The 19,536-nt window shown below is 42.7% G+C and overlaps 1 protein-coding gene across 1 annotated transcript in view; it reads right to left on the bottom strand.

The window, feature by feature from the left end:
- Positions 1 to 315: 315 nt before the first annotated feature.
- The window catches only part of ESYT3 (extended synaptotagmin 3), a 34,318-nt gene continuing 15,097 nt past the window's right edge, over positions 316 to 19,536 (bottom strand). Inside the window, exons 6-23 of the mRNA XM_075511944.1 lie at positions 19,332 to 19,421; positions 18,219 to 18,274; positions 15,194 to 15,314; positions 14,035 to 14,208; positions 13,421 to 13,503; positions 12,925 to 12,973; positions 12,181 to 12,270; positions 11,259 to 11,321; positions 11,095 to 11,163; positions 9,764 to 9,829; positions 8,293 to 8,379; positions 7,292 to 7,441; positions 6,312 to 6,754; positions 5,028 to 5,117; positions 4,333 to 4,464; positions 2,738 to 2,843; positions 2,068 to 2,117; positions 316 to 1,144 (exon numbers count right to left, since the gene is read on the bottom strand). Of these exons, the coding sequence (XP_075368059.1) occupies positions 1,108 to 1,144; positions 2,068 to 2,117; positions 2,738 to 2,843; positions 4,333 to 4,464; positions 5,028 to 5,117; positions 6,312 to 6,754; positions 7,292 to 7,441; positions 8,293 to 8,379; positions 9,764 to 9,829; positions 11,095 to 11,163; positions 11,259 to 11,321; positions 12,181 to 12,270; positions 12,925 to 12,973; positions 13,421 to 13,503; positions 14,035 to 14,208; positions 15,194 to 15,314; positions 18,219 to 18,274; positions 19,332 to 19,421 (1,956 nt within the window). The 3' untranslated portion in view covers positions 316 to 1,107. The remainder of the gene's footprint in view (positions 1,145 to 2,067; positions 2,118 to 2,737; positions 2,844 to 4,332; positions 4,465 to 5,027; positions 5,118 to 6,311; positions 6,755 to 7,291; positions 7,442 to 8,292; positions 8,380 to 9,763; positions 9,830 to 11,094; positions 11,164 to 11,258; positions 11,322 to 12,180; positions 12,271 to 12,924; positions 12,974 to 13,420; positions 13,504 to 14,034; positions 14,209 to 15,193; positions 15,315 to 18,218; positions 18,275 to 19,331; positions 19,422 to 19,536) is intronic.

Genomic DNA, 19,536 nt, shown 5'->3' on the forward strand with positions numbered 1-19,536 from the left:
CTGTGAGATAAAGGTGCTCTAACTGCCTTAGCCATAACACTTCCATCATTTGCCTATCTTGGTTCCCTGGAGAACCTATTTTAAAATGTTGTTTACATTTTCAGATAAGTTTGGGATGCGAGCAAATTGTTGTTGAGTGAGTATTCTTTCTGGTCATGGACCCAGGTGGACTTGGTTAACGTAATCTAGGCCAAAAATATTTGAAACTTGCTGCATATGGTTTACGGTTTTCTGCCTAGCATGGATTTGAAGTTACCACGGTCATATTTCAAAAGTCAGTTTTAGAAAGGCATAGAGCAAGTTTCTTATGCAAGACAGTTAGAAGTTTATTGTACAGAAGCAAGTACACCAACCTTCCAAAAATATTTTGGTATATTTCACTCCGATATTAATAAAGCTTAGTTTACAAAACTCTGCTGTTCCTCAGGCAGAATGCTTTACTATCAAGGCTTACAAGATTTTGAAATGTACCATAACAAAGAACAAAACATGTTAAGGCATCACAAACTAAAACCTTAATGACATCTTGGTAAACTAATCTCCCTGCGTTTGGAAGCTCATTATATACACACCTGCAGCCACAATCTGCTAATATACTTTTGAACAGTGGAATATCAATTTCTCAAAAAACAATTACTATTCAAGTTTTAAACAGTTTCTTTCAATGGGTTCTGTAGCCCCACAGCTGGAGAATGCTGTTTAAATACTTTTATTCTTTTTAAAGTACAATGATTTCATGTTAAAACAACATGAATAGGATCCTGGGGAAATGAGACTGCCAAGGAAAGTAATGACACTTAGCTGACAGTCTAAAATATCTCCAGGTACGACACTTCCTTAAGAGAGTATTTGTACTTCAGGGTTCTTTGGGGCAGATATGCCAGAAACAGCAAAAATAAAGAACTTATCTAGGGACAAATTATTCCCAATGTGTGTGTGTTTTTTTACTTCAGTGAGAACTAATCTCTGAGTAGGATCATTAAATTTACATGTCCTGAACTGAGACTGCTTCGAATTTGCAGTGACTGTTCAAAACACTAATTACAAGAGAGATATGTACATTCATATAAAGTTGAAAAATTAGTAACTTATGTACATGAGAAGAAATCAATTTTTCTTGCGTCTACTCCTTGTCAGCTCATACCTGCAAGACAGACACAATAAGTAATTATAGTAGTTTAAGACTTTCTTTAAAGTTTTAACTGGCACAATGGAGAGAACTTGGGCTGCTTTATTGCTTGTGCTTTGTAGGCAGCATGGCAAAGGAGGCTTCAGAGATGGCCTCAAACTTCAGCTCTTCACCAGGGACTTTGGATGCGCCCTTTTTCTCCTACTCCCATAATTGCCATATCCTTAGATGAGGCACAGACGCAAGCTGGGCTGGGGGAACTTGGTTTTCCTATCCCGCTGGCCAGTACTGGCTCACTGCCTGGGTGGATGGCAAGCTCCTGGACTACCCACACTGCATTCCTTGGGCTCCATTGAAGGAGAAAGAAGGAAGAACTACTACCATTAACTACAGACGTAGAAGGGAAAAAAAAAACCCTGGCTCTTAATCTTTGCCTCAGACCTATGCTTAAGGTTTAGGTCTGAACCACAATGAACATATAAGCAAAACTGTAAGTGGCTTATTATAATAGTTTCTATAAATGCTTTGTAATTAAAGTTTTATCATATATATATATATATTGCTGATCAGAGTATTAATTTAGTTAAGATCTTTACCCCAGTTAAAATTTGTTGCAAGGTTACTTTAATAAACAATTCTTTTACTTATGTGACCCAGTGGCTTTTATAGTAACTTCAAATATGCTGAAGACTATAATTGACATATAGGCCTCTTATTAAAACTGCTTCACAGGGCAGGTATTGCACTAGCAACTGGATTAACATAAACTTAGATAAAACTACCAGATTAGCTCAAGTTAGCCCCGTGTTTGCCGGTCAAATAAATACTCTTCTTGCTCACCAAAACGCACAGCCCATTTCCCAGCACTCCAACAGCAGTCATGCAAACTCCCAGCAAAGCAATTAGCAGGGTTTGAAAGTATGGAGATGAAAACTTACCATTGTGCAAAACCTTTTATTAAGTCCTCCTGTGACAAGTCGATCCGCACCTTTAAAAAACAAATTTTATTTCTTTGTATATCATCCAGCATACAAATTGATCGGCTAAGCTAGCGCTCCTCCCATGTCAGACCCACTTTCAAGTTCTAGGGCTGCAGCTCCGGCTCAAGGGAAAACAAGCTTCCTGCCTGCCCAGGACAGAGGCATTAGCCAGCCTCCGCCCTGCCGCTCAGTTTCTTAGCAGCACTACTTGGAAATTTATCTATCACTGAAGAAGCGATTCCAGTTTACTTTTCACAGAATCAAAGTTGTTCACAGAAAGCTTAAAGCACCATGGGCAAATTCTGGGTTTTAATCACACGTCTTTCTCAGCTTCGTGTTTGCACTGTTGGAGCCATTCCCCAAACGGGTGGCAGCAGATCCTGGGAAACATGTTTTTATTTCAGGAGCGCCCTTCTGAAATGATGCAGCACGGCACACGGATCACATAACACCACACAAGCTTCCACATGGATACAGCCTGATTTCAGATGAAAATCTGGCAGAAGTCATTTCCAGATTGCTAGCCCTATTACTGAGCCTTAGCAGAACCGCATTTTTACAGGAATCACTCAGACTGTTCAGCTCTATTAAATCAGTCGTGCAACTCATGCAACTTCTTTAAACTTACTTTCCCCAGCTCCTTCCTTTCCTGTGAAATGAACGGCCTGCTGTTTTTCACTGCGATGTCCAGTGTCCTTTTCTTGACATCTTCCAAAGATTCAAAAAATTCAAACCTAAAAGTAAAATTTTGAAAGGAGAGACTTAAGTCAAAAATGAAAATCCCATAAGCATCAGTGGCCAGAACACAGTGACAGAATACAGCATCAGTGGCCAGAACTTTAACAGAGAAGGAAGAAGCAAAAAAGGCAATTCTATAGTTAGATTTTATTCACATTGTAAGAAATCTCTTCCAGGCCTCAGGAAAGACTACGACACTGTTGTTCACCGTGCCAGGGGGAAGGAGGAAAGCATGCCTCCGTGATGTAATGCTATTTACCATCATTTTCCCCTTTCATGGAAGATCAGCATGTTTTCCATGCAACCTTTATTACTCAGAGGAAATAGCTGAGCCAACCCCCCAAGTTTACAAAGTAAGCTTATACCACATTAAGAGAAGACAAAGGTTGAAACCTGTGGCAATTAAATTCTTAATGGCTCTGACTCATGCCTCTGGCACACGTCATCTAATGTCAAGTGAGTTTTGTCCATGCTAAATCACTTAAGTTCTGCCCACCTGAATAGCTTTTCCTCAAGTCAGAGTTGTAAAACAGGTAATGTGTTTTGGAGCTAGGTGTTGCTCAACCTGTTACACTTAATTGAGGAGGTACAGGGTACGTCAATACTGAGGAGGAGGAGAAAGAGATGCTGTTCCTAACAGCTGTGCTGGTACTAAATCAGCAGAGTTACATGAGAATAGGCAGAAGCAAAATCCACAACTCTAGTGTTCTGCGTGTTAAGATGAAATATTTTAAAGTCTCTTCTCCATTTCTGACCTATACTGACATACACAGAAAAGACCCACCATAGGAAAAACCTGAGTCACCCAGGATCACCCAATATTCATGTATTTTCATGTGTGAGTACCTTCCTCTAAATATGGGATTAAAACCACCTCTCAAAAGAGCTCTATGTCTAAGCATTACTGTGTTTGGTTTTATACAAAACACATTCTGTTTCAGTAGCAAAGCTCTGGATATGCCAACTGCCAGCAAAGAGGTGGGAGCATTTTACGCTGCTCCCACCAGGTCTCAATTACAACATCCACCTGTCTGTCAAAATAATGGTCCAGTCTCAGAAGGCTTTGTATTTCTGCCTTTGACTTCTGGAAAGATGTCAGAATAAGCATCAGGCAAAGAAGTATGAACACAGAAGTAGGCCCTGTGAGGTACCCAAATGGAAAGATCGCCTCTGCAATGACAGGGAGCTAAACATGGGTAAGGAAACGTCTGTGCGCAAAGCAGCAAGCGCAGCCTGCATCTGCTAGGACCAGGGAAGGGGTGGGAAGAAGGTGTGCTCTCCTACAGGGGGACAGACAACACCATAGGCAGAGCAAGGCCAGCCCTAAGTACTTGCAAACCACAGCTGAAGTGCCATTTTTTTCAGAAGACCTGCAAATGTTCATGAGACAATCCTTCAGCGCAACAGAAGTGTACCTTAGGTAAGCCCTTTCGTTGTACAGAGATTGTAACTATTTCAGCAGCAACATAATTAATGTTTTCTTACTTCTCATCGTATTGGGGGTTCAGAGTTTTTTTCTTAATAGAAGTCTTCTTCCTGCTTGCCCATCTTCTATCTGGAAGCAGGTATATACGAACATACGGATCTACTCCACGATTGGAAGAGGGTACTAAGTTTCTGTTAAAAGAAATACAGTGTTGACAAGCAAGGCAGGTTCTCCCACTGTGTTTTAGTACCTTGTCTCTCAGAATCAGACGAACCCTTCATGGGTTCATGGACCAAAAATGTTTATCTTGGGAGTTGGAACATAAGCAAAATAAAACTTTAAGGATATCCAGTTAAACAAAATTTTCACTACTGAGTGTGCGGCCACTTATCGGGGTTCCTAAATTAACATTTACAAATTCAGTCATAGGTGTCAATCCTTGTCATGATGCCTACCATGACATCCCAAGACACACATCAGTTGTCAATGCTGTTCCAAGGAAAGTATCTCTACTGCAGTGAGCACAACTCACTGGCCACGCTCGCAGACCTGCTACTGGCATTGACCAGAGCTGGTGGTTTCCACTTGCCTGGGCTTAGCGAGGCTGCATAGATCGCAGTCAGCCAGCGCTAAGGCGTCTCGGCTGGGCAGGTTACGCTGCACGTGGTTCTGCTCCAGCTTTGCTGAATGACACAAGCTCAGAGAGCTCTTCCCCTTTCATTTACAGAGAGATGCAAGCAAACGTCAGCGTTACCTGCAGCCATTCACCAGCACGACGAGACTCTGCCGTATTGAAGCATACCGCACTGTGAGCTGAATCTCTCCCAGAGGCATTTCAGTCCCGCTGCAAGACAGTTGCACAGTCAAAGCTTTTAAATACAGCTATTTAACAGACCACATGCAGAGACCTAGCAGCACGAAACAGGACACGAGCTTCAGAAGTTGGTGATGCATTTTCAACTAAAACCAACTTTCAGGGCACTAATCTTCTTTCTGGCATCCTAAGGTTTGCTATCTGGAAAGCAGCTGGACCAGAGAGGCTCCACAGAAACAACACTCCCGTTAGTGCCAGCACTGCCTAGCCGGCCTTCCGTACAGGTACCCAGTTTCAGTCCCACAGCATAAATGGCCAAAAAAGCACCTAATTGGCCTGCAGTAGATGGAGCAGCAAAGTACAGGTTAGCATGCTACACAGCTCCTTCAAGGATGTTTGTATATGCAAAATGGGACCTTTTTTATATCTCATTCTGCATGTTATTAAAGTGGTTTCAAACCCAAAACATTGCTTAAAAATGGATTTAAAATGGTTTCTAAATGAGGCCCTGTTCAGAGCTAGAGAATTTGCCAGTCCAGAAGAAAGAGATTGAACAGCTGGAGCTGGGTTTGATGTTCAGGTTGATAACTGCTCTGATGCTCTCTTAATTGAGATGGACCTTCTTTGCTACTTCAGTTCATTAAGGATTCTACTAGCTCCATTCTGCGCCCCAGGAGAGACAGATCTGGCTCCCCGTCCTCCTCAGAGCAGACTACCTGCAGCCTCACACTTAGCACTGTGGGAAGGACACACACACAAGCACATCTACCCACAAAAGCTTTGTTCACAGCATTATGAACATCTTAAAATTTGTTGGATAAAACACAGCACCCAAAACTTTCAGCAGCCAGATACGCTTATCAAGAGTTCATGTTTTTACAGAAGTGGGATATTCAGACTTCCAATATCCTGTTGCTAAAATAATGAGCATTATTGGACCCAGGATATTCTGTGCGAGAGGCTCTTAAACAATATAAAGCCAACACATACAGCACCTCTTAGGAGAGCCAGAGAAGGAAACTCTTTCACTTTACACCTGATCTGATAGTGACCCTGTAATTTACTTTGCTGTTGACTGGAATACTTAGGTCAATTCTTTGTAAGGTGATTTGAGACCCAAGACTCCAAATGACTTAGCAGTCTTGAATTCAACTATATGCAACAGCAATCTATAAAACCTAAACCTTCCCAAGAGAAGAACAATTCAGCTGGAAGAACACCTACTTATGAAGGTCCAGATTGCTGCTACTTAATTCAAAGCAAGAAGAAGGCAGAGAACCCAGTGAAGCAACACTGGGCGCAAGCCTCAGTTCCTGTACGACTGGCAACGTGGGCACTACCACTGCTCTGGTATGCAATGCTGATGACGGGCAATGCTCTGGATTTTGCTCGTGCTCTGCCTCACTAAGGCCAGCAACAGTTTCACTTGATACAGGTGCTGCTGAACTGTCACTTGCATCCAGGTCTTCTCTGCTGTCCTTTATCAGCCAGGATTCAAGTGCTGCAGAGTCTTTGCTCACAGGAGGTACTTTTGAGACTTCTGGTTTTGGTGGGGAGACAAACTTTTGCTGGTTTCCACCCTTCTCCATGACACACACAGGACCTTGCTTCGAGGCATTGACACCAGCCTTGACTCTTTGTGGATCGGGTTCTTCAACATTCAAGGCCTAAAAATCACAAGGGAGAGAAATGAGTGCTGCTCCCAAAGCACTGGGGTTAATACCACCATTACCACCTAGGATGAAATTCCACCACAAAACTGTAACAGGAATCTGCCATTAGAGATGAAAGAGGCCTATGGGATTAGCTGTGATGTTCTCTTCCCTCGTCCTACTGTGCATGTATTTAAGAGTGTCTAAACACTGATCCAGAGCCCGATGAGAAAACAATTCCTAAGCATCAGTCTCTCTTACTGTTTAGCAGCTTTGATTTCCCCAGCTTAGAATTTCTCAGTCCAACTCTTTATTGTCATGAGAAGATTTTCAGCAATGGCACTGCACTAAGTTTTAGGAAGCCTCAGGGATACCCCTCAGCTCCACCACGCACTCTTAATTGCACTTAAAAGACCTTGCCACACTTCCACTTTCTACTCAACTATGAAGCAAAGCTGCATTTCTCTACACCCACGTTTCATCTCTTTTGCCTGGTTAGAATTGGATGCTTCCACTGGGGAAGCCGAGTGAATATGGCAAAGAACGACCTACCCGCAACACAAGTTTCATCTTAATGAAGCTGTCTGAACTGGAATGATCCAGCTGAAATCTCTGATCCAGAGTCATGTTTGGGTCCTTAAGTAAGTGGGAGAGACATACTACTGAAGTTCCCAGGGCACTATCCCGATCCTTGTCTTTTACCTAGAGGGGGGAAGAAAAAAAAAGTTTTTATTAGATGGCAAACTGGAAAGCATACCCACTGGGAACAGCAAAGCAAGAAGGTACTTCAGACAGAGACCAAAATTCACTTATTTACTTCAGGACATACTATCAATTATGGTTACTTCCAAATGGGTGATGCCAATATTTCAGGAGTGTAACAAATTAGTATGTTTGGAGTAAAAATCACATCCCTAACTACGCAGAGAAGGAACTGCCTTAGCAGAAAAACTAGGCCCTGGGATTTACTTGACTTTCCTTACGTGCTCTGGGAAAAATGTCCCAGGGCAGCTGGGATGACAACTGGTCTAAACTTTTACAAGGTTTTTAAGTAATAGTTTGTTTAGCCTATTTAATCTCAATACACCTTCTAAGTTCAAATCCACTTCTGTATCCAAGTGAACAGCCATAGAACTGGCTGTGACTGCAATGTATGCTAGTGAGATACAGGATTTCTTAATGAGCCAAAATATCAAGGTGAAGAGATGGGACTCTGGTTGAGAATTATGAAGGCTACGATTTCTGACAGCAAAATATTCATGGCTTTACTACACACAGACCTGTATAAAACCTCCTTTGCACTTTGCAGCTGGAAATGTCCCATGTTTTGAACTAAGATATTACGCGTTACATGATCGTAGAGCAAAGGTAGATACCAGCATCGACTAACAGAGAATCGCCTGTGCAGCAACAGGTGGTTCTTCCACCTTTTAAGTAGGAGGACCCCAGTACAAGCGCACAGAAACAACCAGCACTGAGATCACATCCACCATAAAAGGGGTTTCTTCCTACGGATGTCCACTTGGTCGTCAAAGGAAAGGCTTTTCTCTCACCTCAACATGGAGTGACTGGGAATGAGCGCTGTGGACAAAGAAGGTGAAAGCCTGGCCCCACGTGGGATCTTTGCTGAAATTGCAGGTCTGCAACAAGAAGATTGTGGCATATACGTTAGCTTATTCTGTAAGCAGCAAAGAATACCATGACACTGATCACCAGAGAGGGTCACAGTGACCCTCTTGTTTTGTTCAGTGATGCTACACCCCAGCTGTATGGAGAGAGTGAAATTTCCAGGTCAGAAGCATGCAGAAGCAAAGTCCCTGGCAAAACCAGAATAAGTTCTGCAGGGCGTGGAAATGCCGAAGAACAAGTCTGGCGAGCTGCAGTTGGCCCCAACCAGTGCTGCCTGGACCAGCAGCCTGCCTCACCTGCAGTGAGGCACAGCTCCCTCCCTCCCTCCTCTCCCCCCAGGGAGCCAGGGCACTGCTTCCAGCCTGCAGGCACCCAAAGCCAGCTTCCAAAGGTGCAGCGAGCTGGCGGGGAAGGGTAGGAAAGCTAGGGGGACAGTTTGAGGGGCGTAGAGCTTGTGGGAAGAGTAGGAGGGCACACCTTCAGTGCCATCCACTTCAAGGATGAAAGAGCATGGAAAGCACCCGCAGGGGCTGTGATTGAGGCTGCTCTGTAAACCAGCTGCTTCCATCAGGCCATGAGTGCTGGCAGCAAGGGAAAAGGAGCAGGGGAAAGCTGGGAGTCTGACCTAGCTTGGGAGAGGCAGGTGATGTGGTGGGGAAAAAGGGAAAGCCAAAAAAGGTAAAAATGCAAGCAGAACCCAATTTCTGGATGGAGCAGATGGAAGAAAAAGTAAAATAGGTGCCAGTCCCATATGCTCATGTGTAGCCAGCAGGATTCATTCCTATTTGTTACGTGTCCAGAATAACATAGGGCTGCCCTCATCCACATCAGCTGCGAGGCAATAAACACAGCAGCTACTGGGATTGCAGAACTCTGCTGTTGCTCATACTCATCAGGCAAAAGTAAATGCTAAATAATGGAAAAGGAACTGAAAGCGAAGTGGAGAAGATCCAGATACATCTTGTCCAGGCAAAAAAAAAATTCAGTAAAACTGTGAAACACAGGAGCCAGGAGACTCTGATGAGGGAACAAATGCCAGTTCGATGCAAATGACACTGCCCTGAGAAAGCATGAGCCAGATTGGAGACCTATCATTTTTTCCTCTTCAGCCCTTGTAGAACTAGAGTGTCTTGACCAACATGACCTCGTGGCCATGAGCACAAAAGCACACCTCTGTACAGCAGCTGATCAGACACCCACTAATCAAGCACAACTCAGTGACACAGTGCTTCCACATGCTGGTTGACCTGCACCTACCGGCCTCTGCAGCTATCACCATAACTACAGCTCTTCACATCAGCTTCGCTAGTCCTACCCTTCCTCGGGGCTACTTGGAGATGGTCACCCATAAAATAGAAAGTATTTAAGGAAAGCAGAAGAGTCAAACAGCCTCACCTTGCTTTTCTGAGTCTTGTTTCCTACTGTGAGCAGGACGAAGGAGGAAGGTTCTCGTTCCATCTTCTGTCATTTAATACAAGGAAAAAAAAGAAAGCAGAAAAAAAAAAGAATAAGAAGAGACATTTATAGTTTACAGGAAGCAATATCAAACCACTACTCTTACTTGAAATAAGCTGCTGGAAAGCTGACAATAGTTTTCAGATGCGGGACATCTGAAGAGTGCAGTACACAAGAAAGACTCCAGCCATAACACAGCACAACCTTACCCTCTACCATCAAAAGTACACATTTAAGCCAAAGTTTTATGTATTTAGGTTTCAACAGGTGAGCAGTTAAAAATTTGTCAGAAGCTGGGAGGAAACAGAGAAGAGAGTTGAAGACTCAGTGGGAAGTCTTCATCATTCCTGAATGAAACAGGACTCTCAGAATTGGTTTCCAAGGCTCAGGACCTGCTGTAAAGCAGCTAGAAGTGAGTCTTTGGCATCAAGTAACAATTCCTTTCCAGAAGCAACAATACTGAACCTCTTGTACTGTGCTTCTCTGCACTAATGCTATAGAAGTTAAGGCTGAGGATCTGGTCTTGGCACAACATTGTATACAAAGAGGATACAATGAAGTCCAGAATTAAGGATTATCAAATATGATGTGTATCGCAGTGCTGGTAACTCATCTAAATTGTAAAGATTGCATTTAGGAGGGGAGCTACTCAGAGAGAATGGGAAGCTTTATCCATTGCTTAGAGCTGTGGTTGTGTGTAGCTTGTTCAAGAAAAAAGGGAGAAAGACATTCTTCCCTATACCCACCATTTACATCACAGTAGCAAAATGCAGTATTTGGGAGAAAAAGTAAGCAGAAGCAAAGAGAGAGGAGGCGTGAATGACAGAGTGGCTTCTGAATCCCTCCAAAACTGAGGGGGAAGGAATCTGGTGGTCAGGTCTCCAATGGACAGGAAGGTTACCACAAACAAGCATATTCCTCCCATCCCAGTGTGGGAGGTCAGGCTGGAACACCTCAGCATGGAAAGAACCCCTGCAGCAGCAGAAAGGATAACATGACTTGCTCTGATGTCTGGAGGCTCTCTGTCCAAAGTATAAAATAAAGACAACCCCACACACAATCAAGTATTTCTGTGCTGCATTCCCCCTTGGACCTCCTAGACTTCCACTGCGGTGGGGGTGGGCTTTCAATCACTGTTTTGAACCCCTAGACACCTAGATTCTGATGGTGGAGAGATTATTTCTTTTTAACCACAGCTAGTTTCAGTTGCTACGATACTGCATAATCCAGAATGTTGTTTTGCAAGCATGGAAGAAGAATATAAATTTTACCTTGAGATACTTGTTATTTTTTATCTTCTTCGCTCCACATTCACCATTCGAATACTCAAAGTGGTGTTTCTGAATTAGTAAAAGAGTATTTAAAAACAATTAATTTGTGGGCTTTAAAAAAAAAGGTTAGGAGTGAAAACTCCCTGCATGTGGTTTGTACTTACTGGAAGGTTGAAGGCGCTGTCCAAGTAGACTATCAGAATAGCTGTAGACAGACCCTTCTTATCCTGTGAAGGCCAGGAAAGAGAAAACAAAACAAAACACAGAGTAGGCATGATCACCCATCAAGGACAACGTAAATCACAACACAAATTCAAAGGACAGTTTCTGAAAGCTAAGCAGCTCTTCACCTTTCTCCTAAAACTTGCAATTTAGAGGAGCAAAAAAGGATGACGGTTTTAAGCAGACCAGTGAGAAGGGGTGTAAGTCTTTTCAATTCACTGGCCTTAATGTCTTCAATCTCTCTAGTGCAGAACTGGCTGGATTCCCCAGTGCAGCAAGACACCTAAAAACATGCTCAACCACATACATCAACATCAGTAATCCAGTGTCAGCAGAACAAAGCCTGGAAACAAATTTTATCCACTTCAGTGGAACTCAGATGCTTTTTCTTGATTATGAAGAAGCAGCATCCTTGGGAGATGGGCTTTATCCAAGCAATTCTGCTGGACAAGTAAGACACCATTTGGAACCATGGCCCTACCAAGCACCAGTGCTGGATACTTGTCTATGAATACTACAGGTTATAGACAGGGGTCCTACACAGATCCTAGATGAAGCGGGAAGGGGAAGAATTATCAAAGAAAGGAAGTGTGAGAGGCCACTTTGCAGTGAGTCAAACAAAGCTTTGCTAATTCAAGCAAAACCAGCTGCCAGATTTGAGTTACTCCGGAATTACCAAGGGACCTGGGCAAGCAAATGCCCTTCCTCTTTGGGAGGGGCGAGGGGGGCGAAAATCACATCAAAACTTTGTCAGACAAAAATAAACTCTCATGAGTTTGCCTGGCATTCCTAATTTTACACAGTCCTGTGTTGATCACTGGACAGGGATCAGAGTATCTGAATCCTTTAAGCAAATATACTCACCTCATGTAGCTTTTCTTGGTCATTTACTAGTGAAAGCCACTCCACTTTTAAATGCAAGTGTCCGCTTGTTGTCTTACTTAAGGGAAACCACTAAATGGAGACAACAAAGAGTAACTTGAGAACGGTGAGGCAGAATAATTTTTATATATATGTTCCAGTCTCTGAGACTTACGTACAATAGACAATATGAACTGTACTTTGAGCACCTTAGCTTCGTTTTTGACATTTAGATTGCAGCATGTCCATCTACTTAGAAAGACAAGCCAGAACGACCGAAAATAAGTTACTCATATACATGCAAAGCACATGGATATTTCCAACCAGCAGCAGCACAAGACAGGCACCCTGGCATTGTCTGCAGAGTGCTGGGTTGCAGGGTGAACCACAATAAGATTGGATCATTTCTTCCCTCAGCAATCAGACTGCTGCACCAAACTTTATCTGTAGCCTTGTACAAAACATTTGGTACATACAGGACACAAGATACCAACACAAGATACCGCACTGCTGGCTCAGCGTAACCTCAGGGCTGTCTGAGGTTGCCAGCTTGATTGTAAAAATTCTTGTAATGGCTACTTTAAGTTTTCTGAGTGAAGGTATTTTCTTTTTGTGAAAATACCACAGTGCAAGTGTGCAAGGAAGCTTTAAGCACACAGAAACAATGTAGTAGCAGAGGGAGAGCACAAATGAGTACATGTAAGGGTACACCACCAACCACATCTAGAAATAAGCTGTGATCTTTACCTCATCAACAGTTCTGTCATTCATTACATCCACTAGGCTTATAAGCAAGCTGAAAGACAAAAAGCAAACATTTCAGTGTATATTTAGGCATACAGCATACTGCTGTTGGGGGGGAGAAGAAACCACCACCAAAAAAGCCCACACTCAAATCTGTTCCAAATAACAACCTCTCCACATTACCTGTGTGCATGTGTGCTGGAAGGCACTTACACTTCTGAAGTCTCCCCCTTGAAATACTTCCAAAACTAAAATAAATTTGAAGTATATCTCAAGTCGTGTAGTAACCATCACTTCTAATGGCTTCCTAGGATTCCCTGCAGGAGTCTGGGACCATTCTCTACCTCGTTCAAAGTTAGTTGCACTAGGAACTAGTAACTTGGTATCAACATCTGGACAAAGGGAATAGCTTCCTTCAATATTAAATTTCCGGTACAAATAATCTGGGTGTCCCGTTGCCGAGGCTACTGGACCCCAAGCAAGGGTCATGCTAACTTACCTGCCCATAAAGTCATCTTTATCTGGATCTTCATCATACAAGTCCACTTCTAAGTCCTGACCAGGCACTTCATGAACAACAAACTGGAGGAGAAAGAGGTATTGATTAAAAATAAAAAGCATTCACATAGGTTCATATAGACTCAGGCTGTGGACAAGAACATGACACTTCACAGCTGTGTAACACATTAAGGACATTCCCTGCTGTTTCGTGGCTAATTGTGTAACAAATACAATTGATTATAGGTGAAAATATTTCAAAACCAGTTTGCTTGGTTTTGACCTACAAGTTAAGCCCCTCAAACTGGTATCCCTAATAAGCAGAGGAGAATCAATGCTAGAGCAGACTACAGCTGCACAGACTGCTGCACTGATTGATATTTAAAGCACTGCTTTGCACCTCCTCCAAAAACCCACATATGTAAATCAGATCAACTTGAATGACATTTCAAGTTGGCAATGTAAATTTGAACTTGTTTAAGGGACAGAAATGCCTCAATCAAGTAACAAGGAAGTCCACCTGCTCCAGTGCTGTCAGCTAAGAGAAGGTCCTCCAAGCACAGGGATGTAAACGGCTGTGCATCCTACAGATGGAAAGATCAAAAGATTCAGTACCTCAAACGTCTCATTCCAAATGGGGTTAAGATCTCGGGAAACTGTCTTGCTTCGATACTGCACCGTGCCAACGCGAAGAAGAGCATACGGGTCAGACTTCCCCCTGATTGCACCAAGGAAACTGTCTTTCTGGACAAGGTTTTCAGCTTCTAGCAGATGAACCCTTATTACTCCCTGAATAAAATAAGATACAAAATTGGTCACGAAAATGCGGACTTTGGATAATTATAATATGCTACCTCCTAAAACTAGTTATTTCAGGCAGCAAGGGTAGTCAGCATGACAGTTTTGCAAAGACATGTATTTTGATGCAGTATATTTCCAATGACAGCTGTATTAAAACACTTTTTCTACCATTTACGTAGAGAAAAAACAAAACAAAACAAAAACCTTAAACAGATACACAATCCAACCTAGATAATTGGGTAGAAAATATTCTTCAATTTATTTTTAAATCAGAAACATACATATACACACAGGATTACAGCCACAGTCAAATCAAGTGTAGAGTAAAGATCAATTCCCACTGACTGAAGGAGGAACTAAACACCCATTGGCACGTTCTTTATTGCAGAGTGGCCCTTCAACTTCAATTTGGTGATGCAAGTTTGCAATAGGGAGCATCCCTTTATCATTCATTTATATTTATCCTCATTAATTAGTGTATTAGGCATTTGATGGATGAAGGAGACTGAAGATCTGGATATGTCAAGCATTTAAGAGATTTGTCATTGGGGGTTTTTTTCCTGAATTTTCTTCTGTAACAAAGAGATGTCAACCCTTCACAGCATTAGTAAAAAAAAATTAAGTAGCCTGACACTCATTGCTTGCTCATGTATTACCTTCTCTAACTGAAGATCTGTGGTATTCTCAAATGAGACTAAAGGTTTAAATTGGTAAATGAGCTCAGTGTCTAAACAGACTTCTTATGCCATGTATAGAGGGTAGGACCCCCCCAGCCCCTCCCCCCCCCCCCCCAAATTATGAACTATCCAACATCTGCTTTTATATTTCTGAAATATTACCTGCAGAAAGCCTACAATCCAGGTTGAAACAGCTGATGGAGGAACCCAAGACACTAAGCTTGCATGCATCCACATTGCGGCAAATGCACACTCAGGTAGATTAACACCCTCACTGAAAAAAAAACACAACTCACATGCGGGATCGGGAACCTCAAGTGGGCAATGTTCACATTCTTTTTCAGAGGCACTGTGATCCTGTTTGGTAGAACCAGCCGTGCAGCAATGAAGTCTTGAATTAGTGAGTCTGACATTACACTGCAGGCGGGGGGAAAAAAAAAAAGCACCCTAAATCTCTACAATTGATCACAATTTTAGTTAGAATGAAAGAATGAGGCACAGCGAAAGAAACGGGCACTGCGAAATGAGTGATACTGCCTCCCTTCCCCCAAAGTTACCAAGCATTGGAAGGGGCTGCCCAGGGAAGTGGTGGAGTCACCATTCCTGGAGGTTTTTAAGACGTGTAGATGTTGCACTTAGGGACATGGTTTAGTGGTGGACTTGGCAGTGCTAGGTTTATGGTTGGACTCGATGATCTTAAGGGTCTTTTCCAACCTAAATGATTCTATGATCCTATGGAAGAGTGCCTACGTACAACTGTGCATGGGCAGAAAAAACTTATGCTTGTGACATGTAGCTTAGAATAAGAGGAAATGCAGAGGACAGTTCAACACGAGAACCAATCACCAAGGGTGGATGTGGATCACTGTGGAAGGTTAGGCTGTCTCTGATCAATAATTTGCATCGAGTTGAGCTGCGGCAGAGGAGAATATGAGCATGGGGCTGCCTCTCAAGATCCCTTTCAATCTTATTCCCTATCGTTCTGTACATAATCACCATTGCTTTGTGGCACACATGGTGCAAGTGCCTACTTGCACACAGGGACGTTCCAGCCTAGGGTTACTAGGGCTGGATGTGAATTTGGCTCTAGCAGGTTGTAAACGATGAACGGGAGCTTAGGCCATATGACGAGATCGTCACACACCCAAACAAGTCATACAAACTCATGTGCCTTCTGGGTTTCCTTGGGAATGCCGACACCAGAGACGGACAAGGTGAGGAGGGAATCAGGAATTTTCAGCATTTTACAGGAGGTTCAAGACCTCGAGGTAGTTTGTTTTTAGACTTAGAACATGGCCCCAGCGCACACTGCTGTCTGCTCTTGGCCACATGCCGAGACCTTACTGTAAAATGGAAGGACAAGCCAGCCACATTCAAAGCAAAATGAGTTTTGCTTTTTTTGTTTTTATAGAAGACCAAGCAAAAGATGAGATTCTGTATCTCGGTATATTTTGCACTAAGAAGGAAAATCTTGTTTGAAGTAACTGGAAACTGGACCTTTGGCACCCAGGAGATCACACTGGCTGAACTGAGGGTACTGTCTGTCTTGGAGTTCAGGGAACTTTCCGGTCTAATTAAAACTTACACATTTTTAAGCTTTTCAGTTTAAATCTTTTCTTTAGAATTGCTCTATTTGTATGGTAGGGGCAACTAATTTGACCTGTTTCTCCTGAGCAAGAAGTATATAGCTATTACAGATGTCTGGTACTCTCCAGGTGATTAATGAAAGGATTTCAACATACTACTACAACTCAGCATGAGCAGAAGACAATATTAAGAGGAAAACCCAAGAGCACCAAACATCCATAAGACTTTCATCCTCTTGATAAATCTAGTGCTTATAAGGCAGCTTCTCAGGGTAAGACTGTGCAACAAAATTGTCACAGTTCACAGGTGAGGCTGGATTCACACAGAAGGAAAGTCCTCTCCTACTCCAAATGTGAAACCAAGAGCCTGAAAGCCCTTGGTCAGGCTGTTGGCCTCCCTGTCAAAAAAACCCCACAGGAAGGTCACAGAATTGTCCCTTCTCTCCAGTCTCAGGGTACACCCAAATAAACACAGCTTGTACACGAGGACAGGTGACTGCATCCAGTTTCTTTACTCTCTTAAGTAAGCCCGATTCATTTGAAAGGGAGAGCTCTTGTTCAACCTGTACTTCAGCCTATTCACGGTCAGGCATGTTTTGCTCCCAGCTTTCATGTGCAGTGCTGATGAACAAGCAAGGGTTTCTGTGTTCAAATCCCTGGGAGAGAACCAGGGAGTGAAAATTTAGGACACCAAATTTGCACTTAATTATATGAGAGGCTGTAGGTTGGAACACCTACATACCTTCTCCCTGCAAGGATTAAGGAAACCATGTTACAAAAGAACAGATTAATTTCTCTGATAAAAACTGGAGCTCTCAGGGCAAACTTCAGGGCAAAAGGCCAGTCTGGCCTCAAATTAAGAGAAAAAGAAAGCTTCCTCTCACTCAACATCAAAGGTCTTCAGAGGCCCTTTAATGCATAAACTGGCACCTAAAGTAGCCAGCCACTTCCTATGAATCTGCAAACCATGAGCTGCAAGGGAAGAGGGGAACAAGTGTCTGCATTTGCATTTAAAGGGAGAAAGGCAATGGCTGAGTAACCAAATATATTTTGTTCTTGTGTAACAGAATTTTCTCCTTACACTAAGGAACAAGGACAAAGTGAATCTCCAATCTGGAGAAAAAGTTTGAAACTTACAGTACTGAAAACTGCTAAGATTTTCACCCTTGCTTGTGCAAGTTTTATGTACAAATCATCCCAAGAAGCACCAGGGAAGAGCTACATTTTCTGAAGAACCTAAAGGGTGAGCAGATGACACAGAACAGAAGAACATTTTTCCTTATAAATCTGATGCAGTTTTCTTTATCATGGATTGTATTTTAGTTTGTCAGAGGGACTGCAGCTCTGATACCTCGTCTTTTTTCACTTTCAGGTAAATAAACATAAGCACAGACTGCCTGTCACCTAGGTCTGCTCATCTACCTTTATAAGTAACTGGCACACGGGAAACAGAAGGGCTCATTTTTTACTTTATAGATGATTGTAGTTTTGGGGATTTACTATTTTCATCCGAAGTCCCAAACACAATGAAGTGATTGAAGCAATTTTGACAAAATGTAAAAAGCACCCTCCTCAGGTTTTGCAAACTCCACAGCCAGATGTGATGGCATGAGTATCAGCGTACCACCTTTTACACACCACTCTTGAGAATAACTTTGATGACTATTGGAGAAAGCCATCCCAACTTCCAAAGGCTTTTCAAAGAAGAATAAAGCGAAGCAAAACAGACACTCACTTAATCCCTGGGACATCCAGGAGGTTGCTCATGCCCGCCCAGTTGATTTCCAAGTGCTACAACAAGATCAGGGAGAAAAATGATACAGGACCATTAAAACTTATTTCAGAACAAAGGCAGAATTTAAAGGGGAAGCAAATGCTGCTAAAACAAAGCCAGTTGTTTAAAGAAAGCAAAACCTGCACCAGTAGTGACTGCATCTATATTAAAACCAACAGCTGGTAGCAATTCCCTTATCTATTTTACCTGCCATACCTGAAATGAGGGTATCACTGGCACTTATCCTGCAAGCACAGGGAAACACAGCATTCATCCCCTAGCAACGGCCACGGGCACATGCCCTTGGGTCATGCATAGTAAATCCGACAGCTCTACCTAGACTTTGAAGTTGTTTCCTCATCCTTTCACTTAGGGGTTGGCCCATGCCCTGAGGCAGGGGGATTTACAGGAGTCTCCGACTTCAGGAGACTGTATTTCTATTCACACAATAAACAAAAATTTTTTTTCATCTGCTAAAATAATGCTACTACATCTAAACACAAAAACACCTCATCCAAGATAAAAAATGTATGACTTCCATGAACTCAAACAGAGGACAACCCACAAGCAAGCAAAGCTGTGTGCTATAAGATAACTGGTTCTTACAACACTAGAAGGTTTCTCATATTTTATTAAACCACAGTTCAACTACAAGGCATGTGACCTTAAACAGGTAAGCTTTCAAAGCACAACCATGACTGAATGGTCCCCAAGATGACTGCATATAAAATCTACAAATGGGAAGATTTAAAATCCACCTGCCAGGAACCTTGCAGCAAAGGCCTAGGAAATGGCTCCTCTGAAAGTCCTCCCATTCTTAGAGTGAAGCAAGTAACTTTTTAGGCACTACTACAAAAGAACAGGGCAAATTCATTCCTGTCCTCTTGGAATTCAAGACGAGCATTGAACAATCAGGAATTTGCTATTCAAACACCTGCACTGTGAGGCATTCACAGTTATGCAGTTTGGGTTACCAGTGATGGACAGCTTGTCTCACTTACTGAAGACCTATCCATGCATTAAGACAGACCAAGAAGCAAGGCGCCTGCAGAGTGCAGTTCACTACTGACTCACCGGTTTCTGCATAAAAAACAAGGTCACGGCTCCAATAAAAGGTGCCTCAGTTAGAAGAGGTTCCAGTATCACCCGCAACGTCCCATATAACTGCAAACAGAATAGACCAAGGAAAACTGAGTCTGAGGGTACTCTCAGGATGCAGTTTCAAAACTGAGCTTTTCAGTGATGGAGATAATTTTAAAAATCCTACTTGAAGTCACCT

The sequence above is a fragment of the Mycteria americana genome, chromosome 9 (genome assembly GCF_035582795.1).
Source record: "Mycteria americana isolate JAX WOST 10 ecotype Jacksonville Zoo and Gardens chromosome 9, USCA_MyAme_1.0, whole genome shotgun sequence".
NCBI lineage: Eukaryota > Metazoa > Chordata > Aves > Ciconiiformes > Ciconiidae > Mycteria > Mycteria americana.